Source organism: Pelecanus crispus, chromosome 14 (assembly GCF_030463565.1).
Source record: "Pelecanus crispus isolate bPelCri1 chromosome 14, bPelCri1.pri, whole genome shotgun sequence".
Lineage (NCBI taxonomy): Eukaryota > Metazoa > Chordata > Aves > Pelecaniformes > Pelecanidae > Pelecanus > Pelecanus crispus.
Window position 1 is genome coordinate 15,039,641 of NC_134656.1, and position 20,727 is coordinate 15,060,367.

The 20,727-nt window shown below is 39.5% G+C and overlaps 1 protein-coding gene across 1 annotated transcript in view; it reads right to left on the reverse strand.

The window, feature by feature from the left end:
• The window catches only part of PTPRT (protein tyrosine phosphatase receptor type T), a 339,432-nt gene that overhangs the window by 275,439 nt on the left and 43,266 nt on the right, over positions 1 to 20,727 (reverse strand). Inside the window, exons 2-4 of the mRNA XM_075721369.1 lie at positions 11,044 to 11,315; positions 5,000 to 5,081; positions 1,721 to 1,836 (exon numbers count right to left, since the gene is read on the reverse strand). Of these exons, the coding sequence (XP_075577484.1) occupies positions 1,721 to 1,836; positions 5,000 to 5,081; positions 11,044 to 11,315 (470 nt within the window). The remainder of the gene's footprint in view (positions 1 to 1,720; positions 1,837 to 4,999; positions 5,082 to 11,043; positions 11,316 to 20,727) is intronic.

The window sequence follows — 20,727 nt, forward strand, 5'->3', positions numbered from 1 at the left end:
AATTAGCTAGAAATAGAAGTTCTCCACAGCATAAACACCTGAACTTGCTCAGTTGGTCTAGTTTATTAGGATTTTCAAAGGAAAACACACTGCTGGTTTGCTGATTTCCAGTAAACGCTTTTGGGGGTGTTTCCAAGGCTATTTTCATTAAATGTTTCAATTTTAGAGAATGGAAAACAGGTTTCCACTAGCAACAATAACAATTTCCTCCCAAACCCCTGCTTCTCACAGGGAAAGGTTCATTCTGCTTCAGGTTAGAAATGTTTTTACACACATCTAGTCATAACTGTGGAGAAATATTTCACTGAAAGAACTCAAAAAAGATAAAGAATAAGCAAAAAGTATATCTCAGTGGATGCCCAAAATACACAATAGGTTAATGAATTTCAGATAAAAATGTAATTTTTAGAACAGCTGTGATGAGACTACAATTAAAGTGACTGTCAAGTCATTTTTACATGGTGGCGACTACATTTCTCACCAATTCAAGCCTTTTTCCCAGTACTAATTTTCATTTTTATGACTGGGTAAACTGATTCCTCCCCTAGTATATAAACTAGATTTGAAATTGCTATTTTTGACATTTATTAAAATGTCTGAAGTCAATAAAAAAGTTTGAGAACATCTGTTAGTGATTTGACTACAAATGTCATAGCAACAGTGACAAAGGCCATTCTTGTCTGCCTCAGATGTTACAAATATGGGGTAGTCAGGCTCTCAGCCACGTCAGTCCAAGCTGAGAATAAAAAAAACCCTTGACCGTCTTACGTGTTCTGAAAGTTTATGTTAGCCCTATGTACATGCACAGTACATATACACAAGAGAATCTTACTGACTTGTTTGGGACTTCAGGTTTTTAATGGCACAGTTTAGAAGAAGCAAAGAGCTCAACTATTTTCAAAGCTTCTAGAAAAGTTGTACAGATAGAGCATGGTAATGTTGGGACTCCACATATCCGAGCACTTCAAAGGGCAGAAGAAATAATGTTGGCCTTCCCTGGGAAACATGCACTCCACATCTTCAGTCTCATATATGTACCTTTTCTAACTCTAGAACTGAAAATGAGTTAAGGCTGTTACTGTACCCACCTGAATAGCAGGACCCAGTCTTTCAAGACCAACCAGTAGGGTGAAAATATAGGCATTGAGGGGGAACGTTTTGGTCTTTTAGTGAGTGACTAAAAGGAACAATCTACTATCAATGCAGTCAGGGGAAACTGGGAGGAAAAAAAAAAGTGGGTACAAACTGGTTTTGCCTGTTTTCACCATCCAGGTAGTGATCTCAGACCTTAGAGTAGGTTTCCTTCTTGACATACTGTCACTGACTCTGAGCTGAGGACATTTTTGGAGGGCAAGAGGAAAGAAGATTGCATAATTAAGCAGAAGTGAAGAACTATTCCACTTGTTCTGTCTCTTCTGCTTTATGACTAAGTGCTTACAAGTGCATGGACATTTGTTTAAAACCAAAATTTTGCTGTCACTGGTCTTTTTTTCCATTTTCTGTATCATGATTCTGTCCTTTGTCACCTTAAACTCTCACCTAGAAACAATTTAAGGCAGTTCTCAGAGGATCTTGATGAAAAGATTTTGCCCCAGCACCCAGTCTTTCTCTATCTACTTATTTTACTTGAAAAAGTAAAAAGCCCAAACCAATCAAATAAAAAAAAAGAAACAAAAAAAACCCACCACAAAAAAAAAAAAAAAAAAGCACATTACTTTACCTGGAGCCAGAGTTTGTCATGCTGTGACCACTTCCCCCCAGCAATGCACTGGAATGTCGCGTTCTGTCCCACATTCACCTCCACGTTCTGAAGTCGTAGGAAATGAGGTGCTTTTCCTAACAAAAGATGCAAAGTATTGCAAGGGTAGAGCAAGGCAGCAAGTGACTGTGTTACACCAACAAACGTATATGTATATATAAACACTCAGCAAAGCATTAGGGCCTATCCTAGACAAAGTGATTTTGTAAAAAAAAAAGCTGTCCTTCAGTATTTAACTACTCACTGCAGAGTGAGGTGGATGATCTATCTGACAGAGGATGGCTTAAGAGATCACACCGAGCTCTGGTGCATCTAAAAACACAGACGTAGATCAAATCACAGCACAAGTTCATGGTTATCGGCCCAATTTCTTACTGCTTGCTATAAAGAGTAATTGAGTAATTTCTTTTCTTCAGAAAATTGTGTTTCTAAAAAGGTCAAAAGCAATCAAATGCTGAGCTTGTCAAGCATGACTGACCAAAACAAAATTTTCACAAGGGTCTTTTTTCCTTTTTATTTTATTGACTATCAAATACATCCTAGACCTTTAGAACAATAATGTGCTATTAATATCAAATCAGATTTTAAATGAAATATTCATATAACTGACAGTATTGTATCACTGTATTAGTTTAAGATCACTGATATCAGTGTTTTGCTGATACTAAAATCAGTATTAATTCAATATTAAACCACCGATATTAAAATATAGACATCGCATTTGTTTACAAAGGAACTAGATCAGAGGATTGTCTTTTTGACTAAATACCAGACTTAGTTACCTCTAAGTTAGCTCACAAGAAAATAAAAAAGATTACAGTAGCGAATCTGACACTTTTAAATGAACTTAGTTCTTGCTGGCCTTCAGAAGAAAGTTTGTGCACCATTTGAAAACTTTTACCAGGACACACTGAACGGCTTTATGAGACTGTAAAGGTCAGAGTTCTCCAACTTCAACTTTACATTTTCTAGTATGATTAGACACAGGTGAAATACATAATTTCAGAGGGCATGCCAACCTGTCATCTTCTATTGGAGCCAAATAGCGTCAAAAGGATGTGGGCATCTGTGTCTGTGCATGCATGGAGCTTGATTTGTATTTGTCTACTATAGACGCATGAACAGAGAACACATGCCAAATGTTTTTATCTAGCTTCTGTATCCCATTCGCCACGCGCTCAGTTTGCTGACAGCTCCTGAAAGATAGTGACTCTGTACCCTTGTGCTTTCTGGGGATCCGTAATTTGCACCCAAGTTTAGTGGCAAACTACCTCTGGGTGACAGTCAGAATGTACTACGTGATGTCTGCAGGCTAATACTATTTATTTTTTTGGGCAGATACAAGCCAGCTCCAAATATGAAGCTGTGTAGCCTGGGTGAGTGCAGCCACACCAACCCCAAACTCCTAGACCTCAGGTCTGCCCAGCTTCCGGAGCAAAGGGGACGTCCTGTGATTGCAAGTTATCATGCACACATAGTCAATGAGCTTTTAGCATAACGAAAATTGATAATCCAGTGCACTCCTTCACAGGACAAAAAAAAAAAAACTAAGTCACACCGGGAAGATATTTTTCTCCATTACTGTGTCATTAGGGGCATTTCATTGTGGTTTTGCTGATACTTAGGTTTGTCTGCTACACTGTCACCTATGAAGGTAAAGCAGAAATGAAGAAATAACACCAGTAATTTCAGTAACTTCCAGGGTCATCAGGAGCTTCATGGTCCCTGTGTTTTGAGTTATAACAATTGTAAAACTAATATGAGGGGCAGAGCCTGTACAAGTCAATGGGACACACTCTGGTGACATTTACCGTGCTGGCTGTCATCGCTGAACCACCAAAGCAACACTGGGAATCAGACCGAAGGAGCATTTACAAAGACTGCAGAGAACTTGCAGCTTGTAAGGGGTTCTGTATGCTGCAGGTTGCAAACTGATTCAAAATGGAGCAGTTAACCCAGTTTCGAGTCACCAAGAATGTACTTAATTCTGAAGAGGGACCTGCGTATACTTGGAGAAATTGATTTAAAATCAGTTTGAATACTTGATTAAGCAGGGGTGCAACACAGCATCCTGTCTCTTTTTTTTAAATCCCATAACTTTCCTGTCTAGGCTTTGCCCCATAGTTTGTTCAGTGGCCTCTTTCCCAGTAAAGGGATCAGTCACACCCAGCGTGCTGTGGAACGCACGCAGACCATTTGGGGGATTTGTTTGGATGCTGCCAGTTATCAGCAACATCTGGTTAATACAGATTGTAAGTATTTCTTAATGAAGTAAATACACCCAAAGGCCAGAGCAATGAGCACATGGTAAATACAAATATAATTTAGTTAAACAGCAATTAACCACACTGCAGTTACCAGAAATGTCCTGTTAAACTTGAGCAGAACCATGTCTGTCACATTGAATGGCAGCTACTCTTTGAAATTCTGTATCGCAAGAAAACCAGCTGATTTCACTCCATCAATATGATCCATGACTTTTTTGTGAGCAGCTGTCACTGACTTACTAAAACTATGAACCAGTGAGAGGGGCTGTTAAAGGCTGTTAAAAAAACCTCTTTAGAAGAAACTGTATACTGTATACACAATCTAGACACACAAAGTCCTCAAGCCACACTGTAGATGAAACCAAACAAGTTCAGACTCAAAGACTGAGGCTCAAGGTTTCTTTAAAGGCGGGGGGAACTAAGCAATAGAACAAATGCAGCACTAATATTTTTGAACAGTGTAATGAACCTGCATTATTTTCTACTCCTGCGCAAGCATATTGTCTGAATGAGATTTACTTTCAATATCTTTACAGCGGTGCTGAGTGAGTTTAACATTTGTTGAGACACACACACTTTTGGGATATGTTCTTTACCAAGAAAATACTCACACACCTGGTTTGTTTCTTCTTTTCTTAAGTTAACCACACAGGATATTATCAGAAGCTTTTTAGATTGCTTTCTACAGCAATATAATTCAGAAATAAAAAAAACAATGAGTTTTATATTCTCATAACAAGAGAGGAAGAGAGACTTCCACAGATGTCCTGGCGCTAGCTATAGCCTGAGAGCAGTTTTGCCTTTTGCACAACTTGCAAAGATACATAATTATGCAAGGCTGCTTGTCTTTAGGTGTGTCAGAGAGATACAAGAAGACATTTTAGTGCTGACCCAACTGGGTAAATCACTCCTTTAGACTGCAAAGCCTGGTATATAACATGTTGATACAGTTAGAAAAACAAAGAATGCTCACTGCATGGATGGGCGAGAACTCTGACTTCATCCACAGCTATGTACCCTGGATGTCCTTTCAAAGAGACAGATTCAAATATCACCTGAAATACAAAATAAGAAAAAGTTTTCTTAAAAAGAATAGCTACACTAGTCATTTGACCAGTCACCATATTCTGCTCTTATTCCAATGTCCCACATTTCATCATTAATAATGAAGGGATAGCAAGGCAATTCAGTATGTACATGCATGCCAAAGACTGAAAATCTGTTTGATATGGAAAACAAAAAGTTAGAGCAACATTTGTTAGGATTAGAGACAACTATGCGATTCTTTCATTTGGAAGAGCACACCTATATTCAATTTAAGCACCAGTCCAAGAACATTAAGTGGATAACCATATGACATCTTGTTCTTAGTATGCCTTGGAAAGTTGGAGAATGCTGTACATGAGATAAAATTCTCTTATCGAATCAATAACCCTGCATGGATTCTTCTGACGAAAACCTTGATTTGGCACGCATGTCACTGCAGTATTAGAAAGCAAATTACGAGCAATGGATGACCCTGGATTCTAGTTACTGGACTGTAATAAGATTCTCCCAGATATAATAAAGTTGTTCCTGCCTTTACCTGGATTGAACTAGGATGGTCTGAGAATGAATATTCTTAAAACCCACATGTAGTATTTCTCTACATTAATGGCACACTAGCTAGCACTTTCTATTTTATTTATGTATCTGGATAATGAAAGTGTTCCACTAATTTGGGTCTGAATATTCAATTACAGATGAACAAAAATCTCATTCTTCCCTATGGCTTTGTGATTTTACCTAAAAAACTGCCCTGATCTGAAGTATCCTTTTACTAAAAATATACATACTATCCGAAAATCAGCGGTGCAGGGGGGGAAAAAAAAAAAAACAAACCAACAAAAAACCAAACCACTTAAAAAAAACCAATAAAGAGATCATTAAAACTAAGGTAACTACTGCCAAATAAGCTAACTAAAATTTGAAGAGAAAATAGTATTAAATAAGGTGCAGTTTGCCCAACAATTAAGGGATAGTAGGACATGAGTTGTAGACTGTGCCCTCATCATGGTCTACAACTTCCTCAAGGAGGGAAGCGGAAGGGGAGGTGCTGATCTCCTCCCTCTGGTGACCAGAGATGGGACACGAGCAAATGGAATGCAGCTGTGTCAGAGGAAGTTCAGATTGGACATTAGGAAAAGGTTCTTTGCTGAGAGGGTGGTCGGTGTCCCTGGAACAGTCTCCCCAGGGAAGTGGTCACGACACCAAGCCTGTCAGAGTTCACGGAGCATCTGGACAACGCTCTTCATCATATCGTTTAGTTTTAGGTAGTCCTGCAAGGAGCAGGGAGTTGGACTCAATGATCCTTATGGGTCCCGTCCAACTTGAGATATTCTGTGAGGAACAAGAAGTTTAGAAATGTTGAACTGCAATAGAAAAAAGAAAAACGCAGGCTGATTATTTAACATCTTGGTAATGCTACCTCTCAAGTTAGTGATTCCCCTCCAGAGGAATAAGTGCTACCCTTTACTATTAAAAAAAAACAAAAATGGGTGGAGATGTAATGGACGCTGTCCTCTGCATTTGAAATGGATGTCCCCCATTTCATGCCCTCTTACTAAAGTCATGTTCACGCTGTACTAAATTGCTTCATTTTTGCATGAGTATACAATAATGTTTTCAAGGACAGAGTTAATTAACATGTTCAGCTGGCACAGTTATTACTATTAGAGCAGTATTCTAGTGCAGCTACTTGTTTCGTAGGAGAAAGTATTTCAGTAATTTGTAACCTCTAAAATTCATTACTAAAACAAATTTAACTACTTAAAGCCAGTTTTCAACATTTATTTTCATTCTAAATAAAAACTGGTATTCCCAGTCTGTCACTCTTTCGCCTCCTCTTCATCTCCTTATCAGAAGATTTAATACAGTAAAAGATTCAACTGTCCAAACGGTGATCACTGCATGTCCTGGCTATGAAAGTAAACCAATACGTCCTTCGTAAATACAGACTTGCTGTTAACCATTTTGCTTTGCATTTGGGCTTCCAGAACGTCATTTCTACTCATGTTTCCATGACTTGCTAAGATCTGCTCCCCCAATTCAAAACATCCAAATGTGAGATCGTCTGAAATACGTCCATTCGAAAAAAAGACATGATAAAAACAGGTAGAACACAAAAATTAACAGGCAAAGACACAATCTAAGAAAAGATCAAGTGCTAACAGTATGTAGAAACAAAGTTCTACTACAGAGGAGGGTGGACAAAAAATAGGCTGTCCAAGGCACAACAGGAAGAAGCAAGTCTTGGAAGATGAAATAATCCAAAAAGCATCAACAAGTGTTTTGTGTTACCAAGTTTCTTGATAGGCTTTTTAGGGACTCTATAAAGTAATACTATAATGCAAGCCCTTAGTATGGAAGTTATAATTTATTTTAGAAATGAAATGTCACTCGTGATAAAAATTACACTTACTGGGAAGGTCATGTAAGCAACTATCGCAACCCCCTTCAGACTAATTCAAGTGCAACATTACAGCTGCAAAATCTTATTTTAGTTTTGCATTTGTGAGAAGCTATAAGCCACAACGAACTAATTCTCAATTTTTTGCAAGCCAAGAACTTGGAAAGAAAAGTTCTCCCAGGCGTTGGCGTTAGCTATTAGCGCGTGGCAAAAGTAAGGACCGATACATAGAGAATTGTCTTCTGTTAATTGCCGACATGTACACAGAGTCTTTAATACAGCACAATATAACTTAAGCTGATAACAACCAAGTCAGCTCCTAAAAAACCCACACACTCTGATGCAGAATCCACTGAAAAGACTGGAGGATTCCTCTCAATTCACACAAGATTGTTTTGACAGGGTATTTTATTATCTGTTCCACTTTAGACTCAGCTATTCTTGTTATTTCCCAGTTCAAACTTCCACATTGTTGTCATCTTCTGTACTTTGCAGCATCTCAGCCCTATCAAAGCGAGAAGCACAGAAGCACCCACGTTTTCCTGAAAACAGGGAATTGAGAACCAACATGAGGAAAATGCAGGAATCCCTGCTTATGGGGCCCGGTTCTGCAAATTTCACACTGAATATATCTCTCATGTTCTTTTAACTTCAGTCAGAAATGTAGGGTAGTAGTTGAAACATAGGCATTTAACAATGCTTTACATTTAAGGAACTTCTCAGAAATTAATATTGATGACAAAATTCCAAGCTTTACTCCTAAAAAACATTCTTAAATGCTCCTACGAACTGCAAATACTAAGTCATTTCATGTTTCCTTACCAATAAACGATCCTACGTTTCACTCCTGCTGTATACCAACAACGTCTGTGTTAGCAACGCAGCCTGGCTCATCCGTTGTGGTACAACAGTTTTCTTCAGGCATGGATCAATAACGTTCCTTGCTATACATCAAAAAAGCTCTTCCTGGCAGACTCTAGTGCTGCCCTTGGTGCATTCTGGGACTAAGTTCATCCTTATGGCAAGCCGTAATTCAAGATTACATGTATTACCTTTCTCCAAGAACTATTACAGCTTTTTCTCACTACACTAAAAACATTTGCAGGCTGGGAATCCAAGTACAGGTGACTCTAGGGTAGACATTATAAATCTCCACCATCCCCACGTTTATATGTCAGCAGAGTGCTCTTGGATCCAGATGACTCATACGACCCTTGCACAGAACTGCCAGACCTAAAACACAACCTCTGGCAATTGGCTTGGCTACCAGTTTTCCACCAGTCACATCTCCAAACCTCAAAGTACTCGCCGAAGCCTCAGACGCAGGGCAGGTAGTTTCAGATTTTTTGCCTGACTGAATTTTTGATGCACACTGTAATTCAAGATGGTGTGGTTTCTGTGCATTAAGAGAATAATCCGCATTTTGCCTGACACAGGTTTCATTTATTTAGGAAAAATGCTATTTTTTTCCTATGTTACCTGGTGCTTTTGAAATACAGAACATGCTTTCAGGCCTCTTGCGTACAAAGAGTTCTCTAGGCATGCAATTTTGATTTAAAGCTGACAAATAGCACTCAGATGGCACATCCTACATTTTGAGTGTGAAGTGAGACACTCCCTAAGCAACGGTACACCCAAGATTTTGTCATCCTGCCACCTCCAGGCTCCTTTAGCCAGAAGTGTTACTTTAGGCTGCCAAATAACAATAATTTTGTCAAGTCCTCCTTTGTGTTTTCCTCTTTTGCAAGCTTAAAGTTTTCTTTTTTCTTTTTTTTTTAAAAAAAACCCTTGGATTAAATGTAGAGGATAGCAGATGATCAACAGAAGATGGTTTATAAAATCAGGGTCTGATGATAGATCAGTCTATTAGATCCCCCATAATAGTAGGACAGATCTCAAATTTTAAAAGCCACACTTAAGGAATAAAAGAATACAAATATAAGCAGAAAGAAACATCACCCCTGTTCATCAAAGAGTAAAAAAGAAAACCCTTGCATTTTCTAGGAACGAACTATTCCTAGGCAGTTACTGCTGGCTTCCAATCTGTTCATTTTTGCACTGCAGTGAAAAACTCTTGTTTGATTTAAAGGATTTTTTGCTCAGGAAAAGCAAACTTGACCCGCAAAAGGACTTGCAAAAGAAGTAAGTAAGGCTCAGGAAGTCTACCATTGGTATATCTAAGAAGAGGAACCCTCTTAGTGCGAGATCAGACTGTCTTTTCCAGGTTTTTCAAGCACTGATAATCTGGGTGAAAGGTCATTTCTGTTATCTCTGTGGAGTGCCTACTATGAAGCAAATTCTGGTTCATGATCAGGTTCACGTTAATCTGAATGAGTATAAGCACTCTAATATGACTTCAGAACAAGTGACAAGTTGTGCACAGCCCTTAAAACACCACTTTCCACACATCTGCATCTCTTTATCCCTTCCTCTCCCCCTGCATAGTATGCTCCATGTATTCTGCTGATATCCCCAACTCTCTTTCAGAGGCAGAACATTAAAGCATTCTACTTTAGCTCAGATTTTATAGACCTCCTACTCAGTTATTAGAAGCAAAATAAGAAAAAAAAAAAAAAAAAAAGCAAGCTCTTCTACCTGCTGTTTTCTACCCACAGACTATTTGCTGCCTTTACATAGTTTATTCTATCGTAATTCCACCACACACATCTTTTATTAGTATCATATGTACATCAGCTTTTTCAGCAAGGTTTAGGGTGCAATTACCTCCCAGGCTTTTTTTTTTGTCTCGAATATAAAACAAGACAAAAGCATGCCTTCAACACCTAACAAGAAGTATGTGAGTCCATTGTGTGCAATCTTACCTAATTACAACTAAAATAATGACTGCAAAGTTACCACATGAAGCTTTAAGTGGACAACTAACAAGTAGCTGTAAAATTAATATAACCAAAAAACAACTTACCCATTACACTCCTCAACTTTGTCCTTGTTTAAAAAAAAAACAAAATCTCCTACCAGAACAAGTAAAACTATGTTACAAGCAGTGCTAAAAAGAAGAGGGAGGATCTGGTGAAGAGTATACTCATGCTGGTAACATGATACGAGATTTTATTCGTAGCTTATGCACTTACACCCCCCGATACAGGCACAGGAAAAGTCCAGATGCAAAGCTGAGTGAACAAATGTTTCTTCTAATGGAACCAAGGGCCAAAAATAGTTCAGGCAAATTTATACAGAGATACGGTTGCACATCTAGACACCCAGTTGTATTTACATTTACATAGTGCCATGGAAAGTGCCAATACAAGTCTGTTTATGTGTCCATTTCATGATAAACAAGTGGGTCTTAACTTGCCAACAACTTGACTCCCAGCAGCCTATCCATCACTCTGTGACCTGACAACTGAAGAAAAAGGGTGAAGTGGGAAGAAATACATCCAGATGCCTATATAATCCCCTTGCAATAAAACTGCTATACGTAAACTCACTCTGATAGGAAAAATTTGGTGGAATTAGATTTTTCAGAATACCTATTGCTAACAATAGCTTAGCTCGTATCTAGCCAAATGTCCAAAGGAAAAGGAGAGAAAAATATTACAAAGTCATACCTGATAAAAATGTGGCCAAAATGTACTGATGGCAAGTTCTGCTTTCACCCATCCTTCTGTAACAACCCCCGAGACGTTCCATATGGGATTGCCCTGTGGTCCTCCGTTCACCTTCACGTAGACATTCAGAGAGCCAGGACTGGAGCGGTCTCTGCTGGACAAGTAATAGTGGAAGTCGATGCAATGGGTGTCATTTTCCTTCAACGTCGGCAACAGCAAGTGAGCTTTCTGCCCAGATGCCCGCCCAGAGCTGTTCACCATCATGAAGGAGCCTACAGAGGAAAGCAGAAAGAGAAGACAGAGTGGTTTTGCTTGGCTTTTTCAGTAAAAACGGTTCCATTACAAGAGTCAGTGACTCCCCTAGAAGCCAGAGAACAAAACATTCATCTGAAGAACTCAAACAGAAAGAAAGGATATTAAAATATTAAAATTGCAATGTAGATACACAAATAGATTCAAGGCCAACTAGAACCACTTTAATTAGATAACTTAAAAATAAAAATACTATTTTGCTCTTATTATTTTATAACCTTGTGATAAAACAGTCACTCTAAACAAAAGCATATTCAGACTTCAAGTAGCAACGAGGTTCTCCTACCGCATAGTCCCCCAAAGGCACATTCGATACAAAAACTACAACAATGGACCAAATTCTCAGCTGATGTTTGTCTACATGGCCCTTACCGCTTTGTGCAAATCTATACCTGTGAACCCTGCACCGTGGCACTATCAACTTTTGAAGGTTGCAATGTGTAAAGAAAAACGCAGTTTTCAGAGCCCAAATGAATTAGGCTTGTTAGCGTAACATCAACATCTCGACTAGAAACTGCAACAAGGGCAATTATTCTTCTAGGAGGGAAGGACAGGCTGAATTTAGGGAGGGAAATATAGACTAAGGCAATTTATGAGTTTGTTAACCTGGAAGCTTGCATCATATTAACCATAGCACTTTATGTTGAACTCGCATTTTGATTCATCAAGCAGTTATTTTACAGCACATTCTGTCTCAACTCATCTCTTCACAGATGCATCAAGGTGACAAATGTTAGTAATAAGGAAAAACATTATGAGAGTTATTTGATTCAATTCTGTTTAAAGGTTCTCTTTTATGTGTGTGCAGATACTCATACTCAGAAAAAGCTGAAGAAAATAATAAGATTTGGGGGGAGAGGGGTGGGGGGTGGAAATCTGTGTGTCAGCAGCTAGGCATGATAATTTTTAATCAAATGCAGCCCTCTTGACACTCTTAGTTCTGATGCTGCTGCCAAGGCATGCTACAAATGTATTTCTCTGCTGGCCTCTTGCAGTTCACAGAAGATTGAGTTTGAAAAGCCTTGCCTCACTTCTAACCTATTGACTTTCCTATTCCATGCCATAGCAGTGCGACACTCAGATGAGCCAGATAAACATTCTGATCAATTCTGTGCAGTGAACAACCATATATTCTAAATTTATATCAGCAGATACCAGCAACTTTCTCCCACAAAAATATTTCTTCCCTGTGTTTGTATGATATATATGCATTTTGTAAAGGATTGAAAAGCATGGACACAGATGGAAGTCAAACTTTAAAAAAAAAAAAACCCACCACACATTCTAGAGACCTTGGAAAATTCAAGTACAATGCAAGCACAGCTGGGGAAGAGGCTGTACTAAGAAATATGAAAATTTATAGGCAAGATGCAATCCTATCTTTCATTTTGATATGCTGAAAATCAAAATAGCCCCAAATCAAGAAATTCCAGATTCACAGCAAGGAGAGAAACATAAGTGCTGAATCCAAGCTTTTCAATTTCTCTCTAATAATCTAAGTCCCTAAGATGGGATCCTGACAAATGTTCACTGTAGATCTAATTCTGCTCCCTGTCAACTGCAAAATCCCCTTCTTCAGCAAGTACTGTATACGTACTATTCTTAAAAATCCACCCAAATAAACTCAAGTTCTGAGAAACTGAGATTTGGATTCTGTTTCTATGACCTAGGATAATTTATTATCAGAACTCACAATTGCCAACAGGCTTGAAGAGGCAGCACAGCCCGATAGTTAAGGCAGCAGGCTGCAAACCTGACAGCCTGGTTTCTAAGACTAATTATGACACTCACTTCCATGCTCTCTGTCACTACACATAGTCTGCCTCATCTTCCCTTACAACTAAAGCAAGGACAGTCGTAAGAACCACTCTTCTACCGAGAATCTGGGAGGAAAGCCACTGTAAAACTGCTGAGTAACAGTAGTATAGTGTAGAGGAGTATAGCAGCTGCTGTGAAACGCACTGCCTGCAGCATGTCAATGCCATTTTGAGGAACAGTACAAGGTACAATGACGACATGTTCTACTGTTGCCAGATCTCATACTAGAGGGTGATGGCACAGTCAATTAGAACACTCGGGAAAGAAAAACAGAGCTCCTCTGCATCCACAAGGTTTTTGACCAAGTACCTGCTACACTGGGCAGGAACGCAGGAGAAATCGTTTTTGCACCACCATTGATTGGATTATAGGACACATCATTTCACTTTTAGGCATCTTTCTTAACTTTTTTTTTTTTTTTTTAAATTTGGATAATACATGGATTCGTACCCTAAAGAACTGCTCTGAAGCTGTACTGTGTCTAACACAGTATGGTCTTGAACTGCGCTGGGGTAACTAGGTGTTTCAGTGATAGAAAAACTTAGGGAGCATTTCACTTTTACCAATTCACATATAAAAATAACAAGCTTTCCTCTGGGAGAAAAAACATCAGCTTTTCTAAAATCTTCAAAGCAATAATTACAATTTTATTTTTTGCCACCCACAAAAAAATGAATCACAAGCTATTCGCGGTATGACAATGGCCTTTTGTGCAACTGCTGACAATTCTAGAGAGAGCATGGAGCCTGAATCTAGTGACTGACAACACGAGCAAGTAAAAGATCCATCCACCAAAAAGCACTTAACAAAAGAATTAGTCTTAGTTACTAAAAGAATAGCCTTACAAACAATTGTCATATGTAAATTATTCATAGCTTCTTATTTATAGCTTATGGGGTTTTTTAATACAGTATGCCTAGAGACACAGGAGAAAATATTATAAAAATGTGTCTCCAGTAAAGTCCTGATAAGAGGTACTATTTTATATGGCAGCGGAAAAGATAAAAAATTTCCACTTATAGTGCCATCTCTGTCAGAGAAAAGGACTCACACCTTGTCTAGATCAGTTTGTCGCTTGCTAACTATACCACATTCCTGATTTCTGCAGAGACTCAGTGTGGCAGCTCCCACAGCAAACCCTTCCCCGGCCAGTCAGGGCACGTGCGCACCGCCTCAAGCCTGGCCGCTGCAGGGGCCGTAAGCTTACGGCTTCGTCACGCTGTAATGAGGGAGCTGGGGGTGTTCAGCCTGGAGAAGAGGAGGCTGAGGGGAGACCTCATCGCTCTCTACAGCTGCCTGAAAGGAGCGGGCAGGGAGGTGGGTGTTGGGCTCTTCTCCCAAGTAATTAGCGATAGGACAAGAGGAAATGGCCTCAAGCTGCACCAGGGGAGGTTTAGGTTGGATATTAGGAAAAATTTCTTCACAGAAAGAGTGGTCAAGCACTGGAACAGGCTGCCCAGAGTGGTGGTAGAGTCACCATCCCTGGCAGTGTTCAAAAAACGGGCAGAAATGGCACTTTGGGACATGGTTTAGTGGGCACGGGGGTGTTGGGTTGATGGTTGGACTGATGATCTTAGAGGTCCTTTCCAACCTTAATGATTCCTAGTTTTTACTTTCATTATAAATAATGCAGCCCCCAAGGCAGGAAACATGAAATTGCTACTCTCCCCTTAACTGGTTTAGTGGTGGACTTGGTAGTGTAGGTTAATGGTTGGACTGGATGATCTTAAAGGTCTTTTCCAACCTAAACGATTCGATGATTCTATGACTATAATTGACACTTGAATACAAGAATACACCGATTTACCAAATTCAGCTGTGAATACATTATACCCTGTAGTCTATAAACTGGCCTCCAAATATACCCACCTGTACACATTTTTATTTTTCTTTTCACAGTGTGAACTTGAACAGGTATCCTGTCCCCTGTCCTCTAGGACCTTCAAAAGGTTGCTCTGCATGCCCCAAGATCAACAGCTGAGATCCATTTTCCTATTATAAATGCCCATGCCCAGTGAAGATTGTCTGGACAGGATACATCACTTAGAGGTAGGTAAGAGATCACGGAAATTGCTCCCACAAGAAAAAAAAAAAAAAAAAATTCAAAACAGCCTTTTAAGGACAAGTGTGGTTTTCCTTATTATCCTTAATAAGAATAGACATATTTTGATTCAGAATCTGACAGCTTTCTTTAGTCTGAACACAGAATTGAAGCTGATGGGACTTAATCTCAATTTATAGGCCTATATGTGCAAATAAAGTAGATACAATCTAGTCTGGCACCAACAAACCACTTGTCATATTTTCCACTCGTATAAAGAACTAGGTAATGAATTAACATGTCACAAATGGAAATTATTGATCAACAGATGACTGAAAGCCACTTAAATATCTCCAGGCAAAAATCCAAATAAAACAAAAGGTATCTTGGAGAAACTGTTATTTAGACCACTGCATATCCAACTCTGAAAAATAATAATAGTCGGGGGGGGGCGCGGAATCATTTAGCCTCACTGTTTTGTTTACTTCCACCCAGAAAGTTCAAATGTCAAAGTCAACACTGAACTGAAAAAATTAGTTTGGGGGAAAAAAATTACCTATGCTGGGTAAAAGTTCTTTTTTATATTTATTGGACACAGAAGTATATGCTTATCAAAGCAGTTTGAATATCAGGCCCATTAAATTTAGTGCTCTTGGATCAACAGGTTAGATTAATTAATATCTTGCTGGTTTTGTCCTGAATAACCAAAAATGAACGTGTTATGTTCGCATCAGTCAGAAGCAAGGAGGATGCGAAGACGGTAAATAAATTCATTTTTAAAAATCCGTTCAAACGACAGGAACATAAAACGGCACTCTCTCATAGTTATTAAACATACCACTGAAAATTGGGGAATTAAACCATGAAGTGCTCTCTAGCTGGCCATAAATTTCAATTTTTCCCCTGCTTGGTGCATAATGATGCCTTGATAAGCGTCCTATTATTGATGCATCTGCAACATATATCCTCTTTTTGGAGCTGAAATGCTACTCTGTAGCAGATGGTGGCTATTGTGTTTACACATCAGCACTTTATGATTGCATTTTCTCACGTCTGCAGTAAAAAGAAAGCCGTAATTGAGTTTTTAATGGCTTTGCACATTGTTCATTAAGATTACATGAGTGTGTTCTGACAAATGACAGCTAAAGAAATGAGCCACTGAGAACCCCTCGTGGTCACCAGACAGACCTCAGCTGATGCTGTTTCACTGTTGGCTTTGAAGAACCATGCTGTTTAGAAGTGAAATTATAGCAACCATGAAAGACTGAATGTAAACTGGAAAAGAAAGCTGTCAAAATGCTCAACTGCCAAACGAGACATGTAAACCGCTGAAAACCAGAATCAGGTACAGAATGGTCTTTTAAAGAGCGAACTCCTTCCCAAAATAAAGGAATGGGTTTTCCAGCAGCTCCATCAGGTACACAAGCATGTTTCAGACATAGTTTTGCTTGTTTCCAAAGAACAATTCTATCTCCAAGAAAGTAACTCTGAAATCTGTCCTTGTTAAGGTAGAACAAAGCAACACGGAATAATCCACATCGGAAGGGGCCTCAGGCCAAGCTCCTGCTCAAGCAGGTCTTACAAACCTCCAGAAGGACTGCATATCCCTCTGGGGAACCTGCCCCATTGCTTGACTGCCCCCATAGTTTTTTCTTATATTTAGTCCAAACCCTTTCGTTTCAACTTACACTCTTCGTCTCTCATCCTCCAGACACTTGCTGCAGTAAAGATCCTAACTTGGTATTCCTGATGACCTCCTTGCAGGTACTTGGGGGCCACTGCTAGGTCCCCCCAAAGCCTTCCCTGCCCCAGGCTGAACAACCCCTGCTAACTCCTCAGCCTCTTCTTACAGGGCAAGTGCTCCGGCCCCACAGACTTGGTGGCCTTTATTGAACTTGCCCCAGTTCATCACTCACTCTGATACTATGACACCCAAAATTAGGCACAGAATGCTCACCGCAATCCAATGAGTGGCAATGAAAGGGGACCACTTCCACCTGTCTACTGGCTATGACCCTGTCAAAACAACCCAGGACGCCGTTAGCCTCCTTTGCTTCCAGAGCACACCACTGGCTCATGTTCAGCTTGCCACCTGCAAGATCATAGAATCATAGAATCATAGTCATAGAATGCTTTGGGTTGGAAGGGACCTTGAAAGATCATCGAGCCCAAACCCCCTGCAGTAAGCAGGGATTGAACCTGTGAACTTGGCGTTATTAGCACCATGTTCTAACCAACTGAGCTAACCCAGCTGGTCCTCAGGCCCTACTCAGCGGAGCTGTTCCCCGCCCCCAGTTAGTCCCCAGCCTGTCTGCCCAGCTATTGCTGCACTGGTCCACACCAAATTTCGTATGTTCCTATCGGCCCATCCCTCCAGCCTGTGTCCGGACCTCTAAATGGTGGCCTTACCCCCAGTTGTACCAACTGTTCCCTCCAGTTTGATGCCGTCTGCAAACAAGAGCTACCATCAACAGCTGCCATCCAAGCAGCTTTAACCCATCGAATGGCCACCGCCCACCCAGACCACAGCACCCTAACTCGGAAATGTGTGAAGCTCTGTCCTGCCTCCGGTATCAGCAGCCGCATAGGACTTACTCTTCTGCAGTTCGACTACAGTACCAAGAGAGCTCCGATAACTTTATATTTAAACAAAAATATGGGGGAAATTAAGCTGTTCAAATTGGATACAAACCCAAAATGTTCTAAGAAGGATGCTTATTAGAATAGTAAACGACAGTATTTACCCCAGTCATTTTAGCCTATATATGTAAGTGAATGAGTATACATCTTTGCAGTTTTAAATGATGAGTAGAAAAATCTTCTACTATGAATCCCCCATCCACAAGAAAAAACTGCCACACAGACTGTGTGGATGAATATCAAAACAAAGGACAGTTCATGGTCAAGAACAAAGTTATTTAGAACAACATTAATTACCTTAGCGTCTTTACAGGTGTGATTTCTCACCATACTTTTCACCATCCTTTCAAGGTTATCATGAGTATGTTACAGAGCACAGACCGCAGCACAGATCCTAGGGAGACGCCTCTGGTAACCTCCCCTACCCAGAGTTTACTGCGGCTCTTTGCCTCTTATCTGTTCACCTTCTGAGCACCTTCTCTCTTCTACTGCAGCCTCACTTCTTTTAAGGAAGAGTCATCTCAAACATCTTTTGGAAATCCATTGATCATTTTTGCAAGTCATTTTAACAACAAAATCCAATTTACTTGCCTTTTGTAAAAAAAAAAAAATAAATCAAAGTATTCCAATAGATTTGTGAGGTGTGACTTTCCTTCGCAAGAGTGCTTTGACTCTTTCCCAGAATTTTATAGGATTAGGGTCAGAGCCAGTTCACTGTCTCATATACTGACCTGGAAGTCCTTTATCACAGGTATTTTTACAGAAGGACAGATCAAGCAAGCTAAGCAAGCTCATGCCTTTCCTAGTAAGGTTTCCACATACCATGGGTTTTGCATATCTTTTGGTAAAGCACCTATCTGTAATACTGTCAAGTCAATCTGAATGCCATAGAACAGATACTGAAAAGCATCTACACTAAGCATGAAAAAACATGTTTAAGGACAATATAAGAAAAAAGTCCATCGAGGTCAACACATGGTTTCCAGCAGTGACAAAGTGGCCACTTTAAGCAGAACACAAGAATCAGGGTACTGTGAAGTAGAATTTACCATTTCAAGCTTCCAACAGTCAGCTATATCAAGATTTCTAACGTCAAAAGCTGCATCTACCCCTTTCATTGATTAGCCACAGACTGATCTTCCTCCCATAACTCTTCTTGAGTCAGTCAGGAATAAGACTCTGTCAACAAGCTCTATGGTTTAATTACACATTGTGCTGGGGAAAATAAATAAATATTTCCATGCACTTGCTTTAAGCTACTGCCACTTAATTTGTAGTTCTTATTTTATGAAAAGTTATGATTACCTTCCTGCTTTCACACTTCCCACATTTTTATATCCCTACTCTTCGTACTCATGTATAACAACTGAACAAGGGTCAGAAATCTCTTCCCCCGACTGACGTACTACAGACAGCAGCATTTGTACAAACTCAAAATTAAACAAGGTCTATCTCACAGCTGCTCTCCCTTTTTCAAGTATGAGGACAAAATCAGACCCATGGGTTTTTATTTCTCAAATGTGGATCACACTGAATTAATCTACCAGTGAAATAATATTATGTTTGATTCACAGATAAATATGAATATAAACTGCAAGTTGAGTTCAGTATAATTCATGAGGACAATTCATTCACTTGGGAAATTGCTGGGATAATAGGAAAGTATTTCTTAAAGAGACAGTCTACTATTTGTAAAGAGCTTTTATTCTGGAAATTAATGTCATGAAAAGAATTATGTTGTTGGGTTTTTTTGGTAGGAAAAGTCTTCTCTGGGAACAAGATTGATCCCATATTAATTCAGTGACTGCAAATATTTGCTGTAATTGTTTAAAGAAAGTGAAGATTGTAGCATAAATGCTTTACCAGCCTTCTCTCAAAGACTAGGTGTGTAACAAAAGCGGGTCTGGTTTGCACGTTTCCAAATGTCCTTGGGAGAGGAGAAGTTTGAAACTCTTTTGCTTTATATAAAACCAAATAATTAAAGGACAAAACTCAGAACTAGGAAAGCAGGTTTCCCACAGTTTCATAATTGCAAACTCCAGACTTTTTCATTGATTCCACTGAATGAGCCATAAACAACTACTGGCATTTTCAGCGGATCCAGACACTGTTACCAGTAAATCACAGGTGTTATCAGACTACACTCCTTTTACAAATGTTTTCCAAGGTCCACATAATGGTGGCCCACAGGCATTGAAAGATGCTAACAACCCAGAAATGGCCTCCAGCCAAACGACAGCTTCTCTTTATTCATTCCTGAAGTGAATGCTGAAGTAAGCGACATCTACTGCAGGGGCTTTACCGTCCAAAATGGGAAACATTAAACTACCTCTGACAGAAGAAACAAGATGAAAATATATCATGGATTACAAAGAAAAAAAAAATACCACATTTTAGTGGTTTGCCTCTTTACGTGCTGGTGGATCAGAGTCAGCAAGCCCTCTTCAACTACAAAATCCAGACAGGATGAGATCAAATGACTGACAAAGCCAACAAGGGCCTAATTAGTGGAGAGCTTTAAGACAGATAATGGGATTTCTGCAAGAGGCTGTGAAGCAGGGACTTGGGGATTAAATGTTTTGTCAGAAGTTTCAGAACCCCAGTTCTCTTAACAGCAGAGAGATGGTCTCATTAAGAGATGGGATCCAGAGTCCAGAAGCTTTGTGGTCCAGTCTGGGTTACAGCTGTCCCAGCAACATATTTTGCCATCCACCCAAAATTTGTTTGCCCATTTTTGTAACTACTACATGCCGCTTTTTTTACTTCATGCATGGGGAAGGACCCTATTTGTTAAAGGGATGTTCTTTTAACCTTAAAAGAATATTTAAATCATCAAGTCAAAATAGCTTCTTCCCTGTTCTATTGTTAAAAGC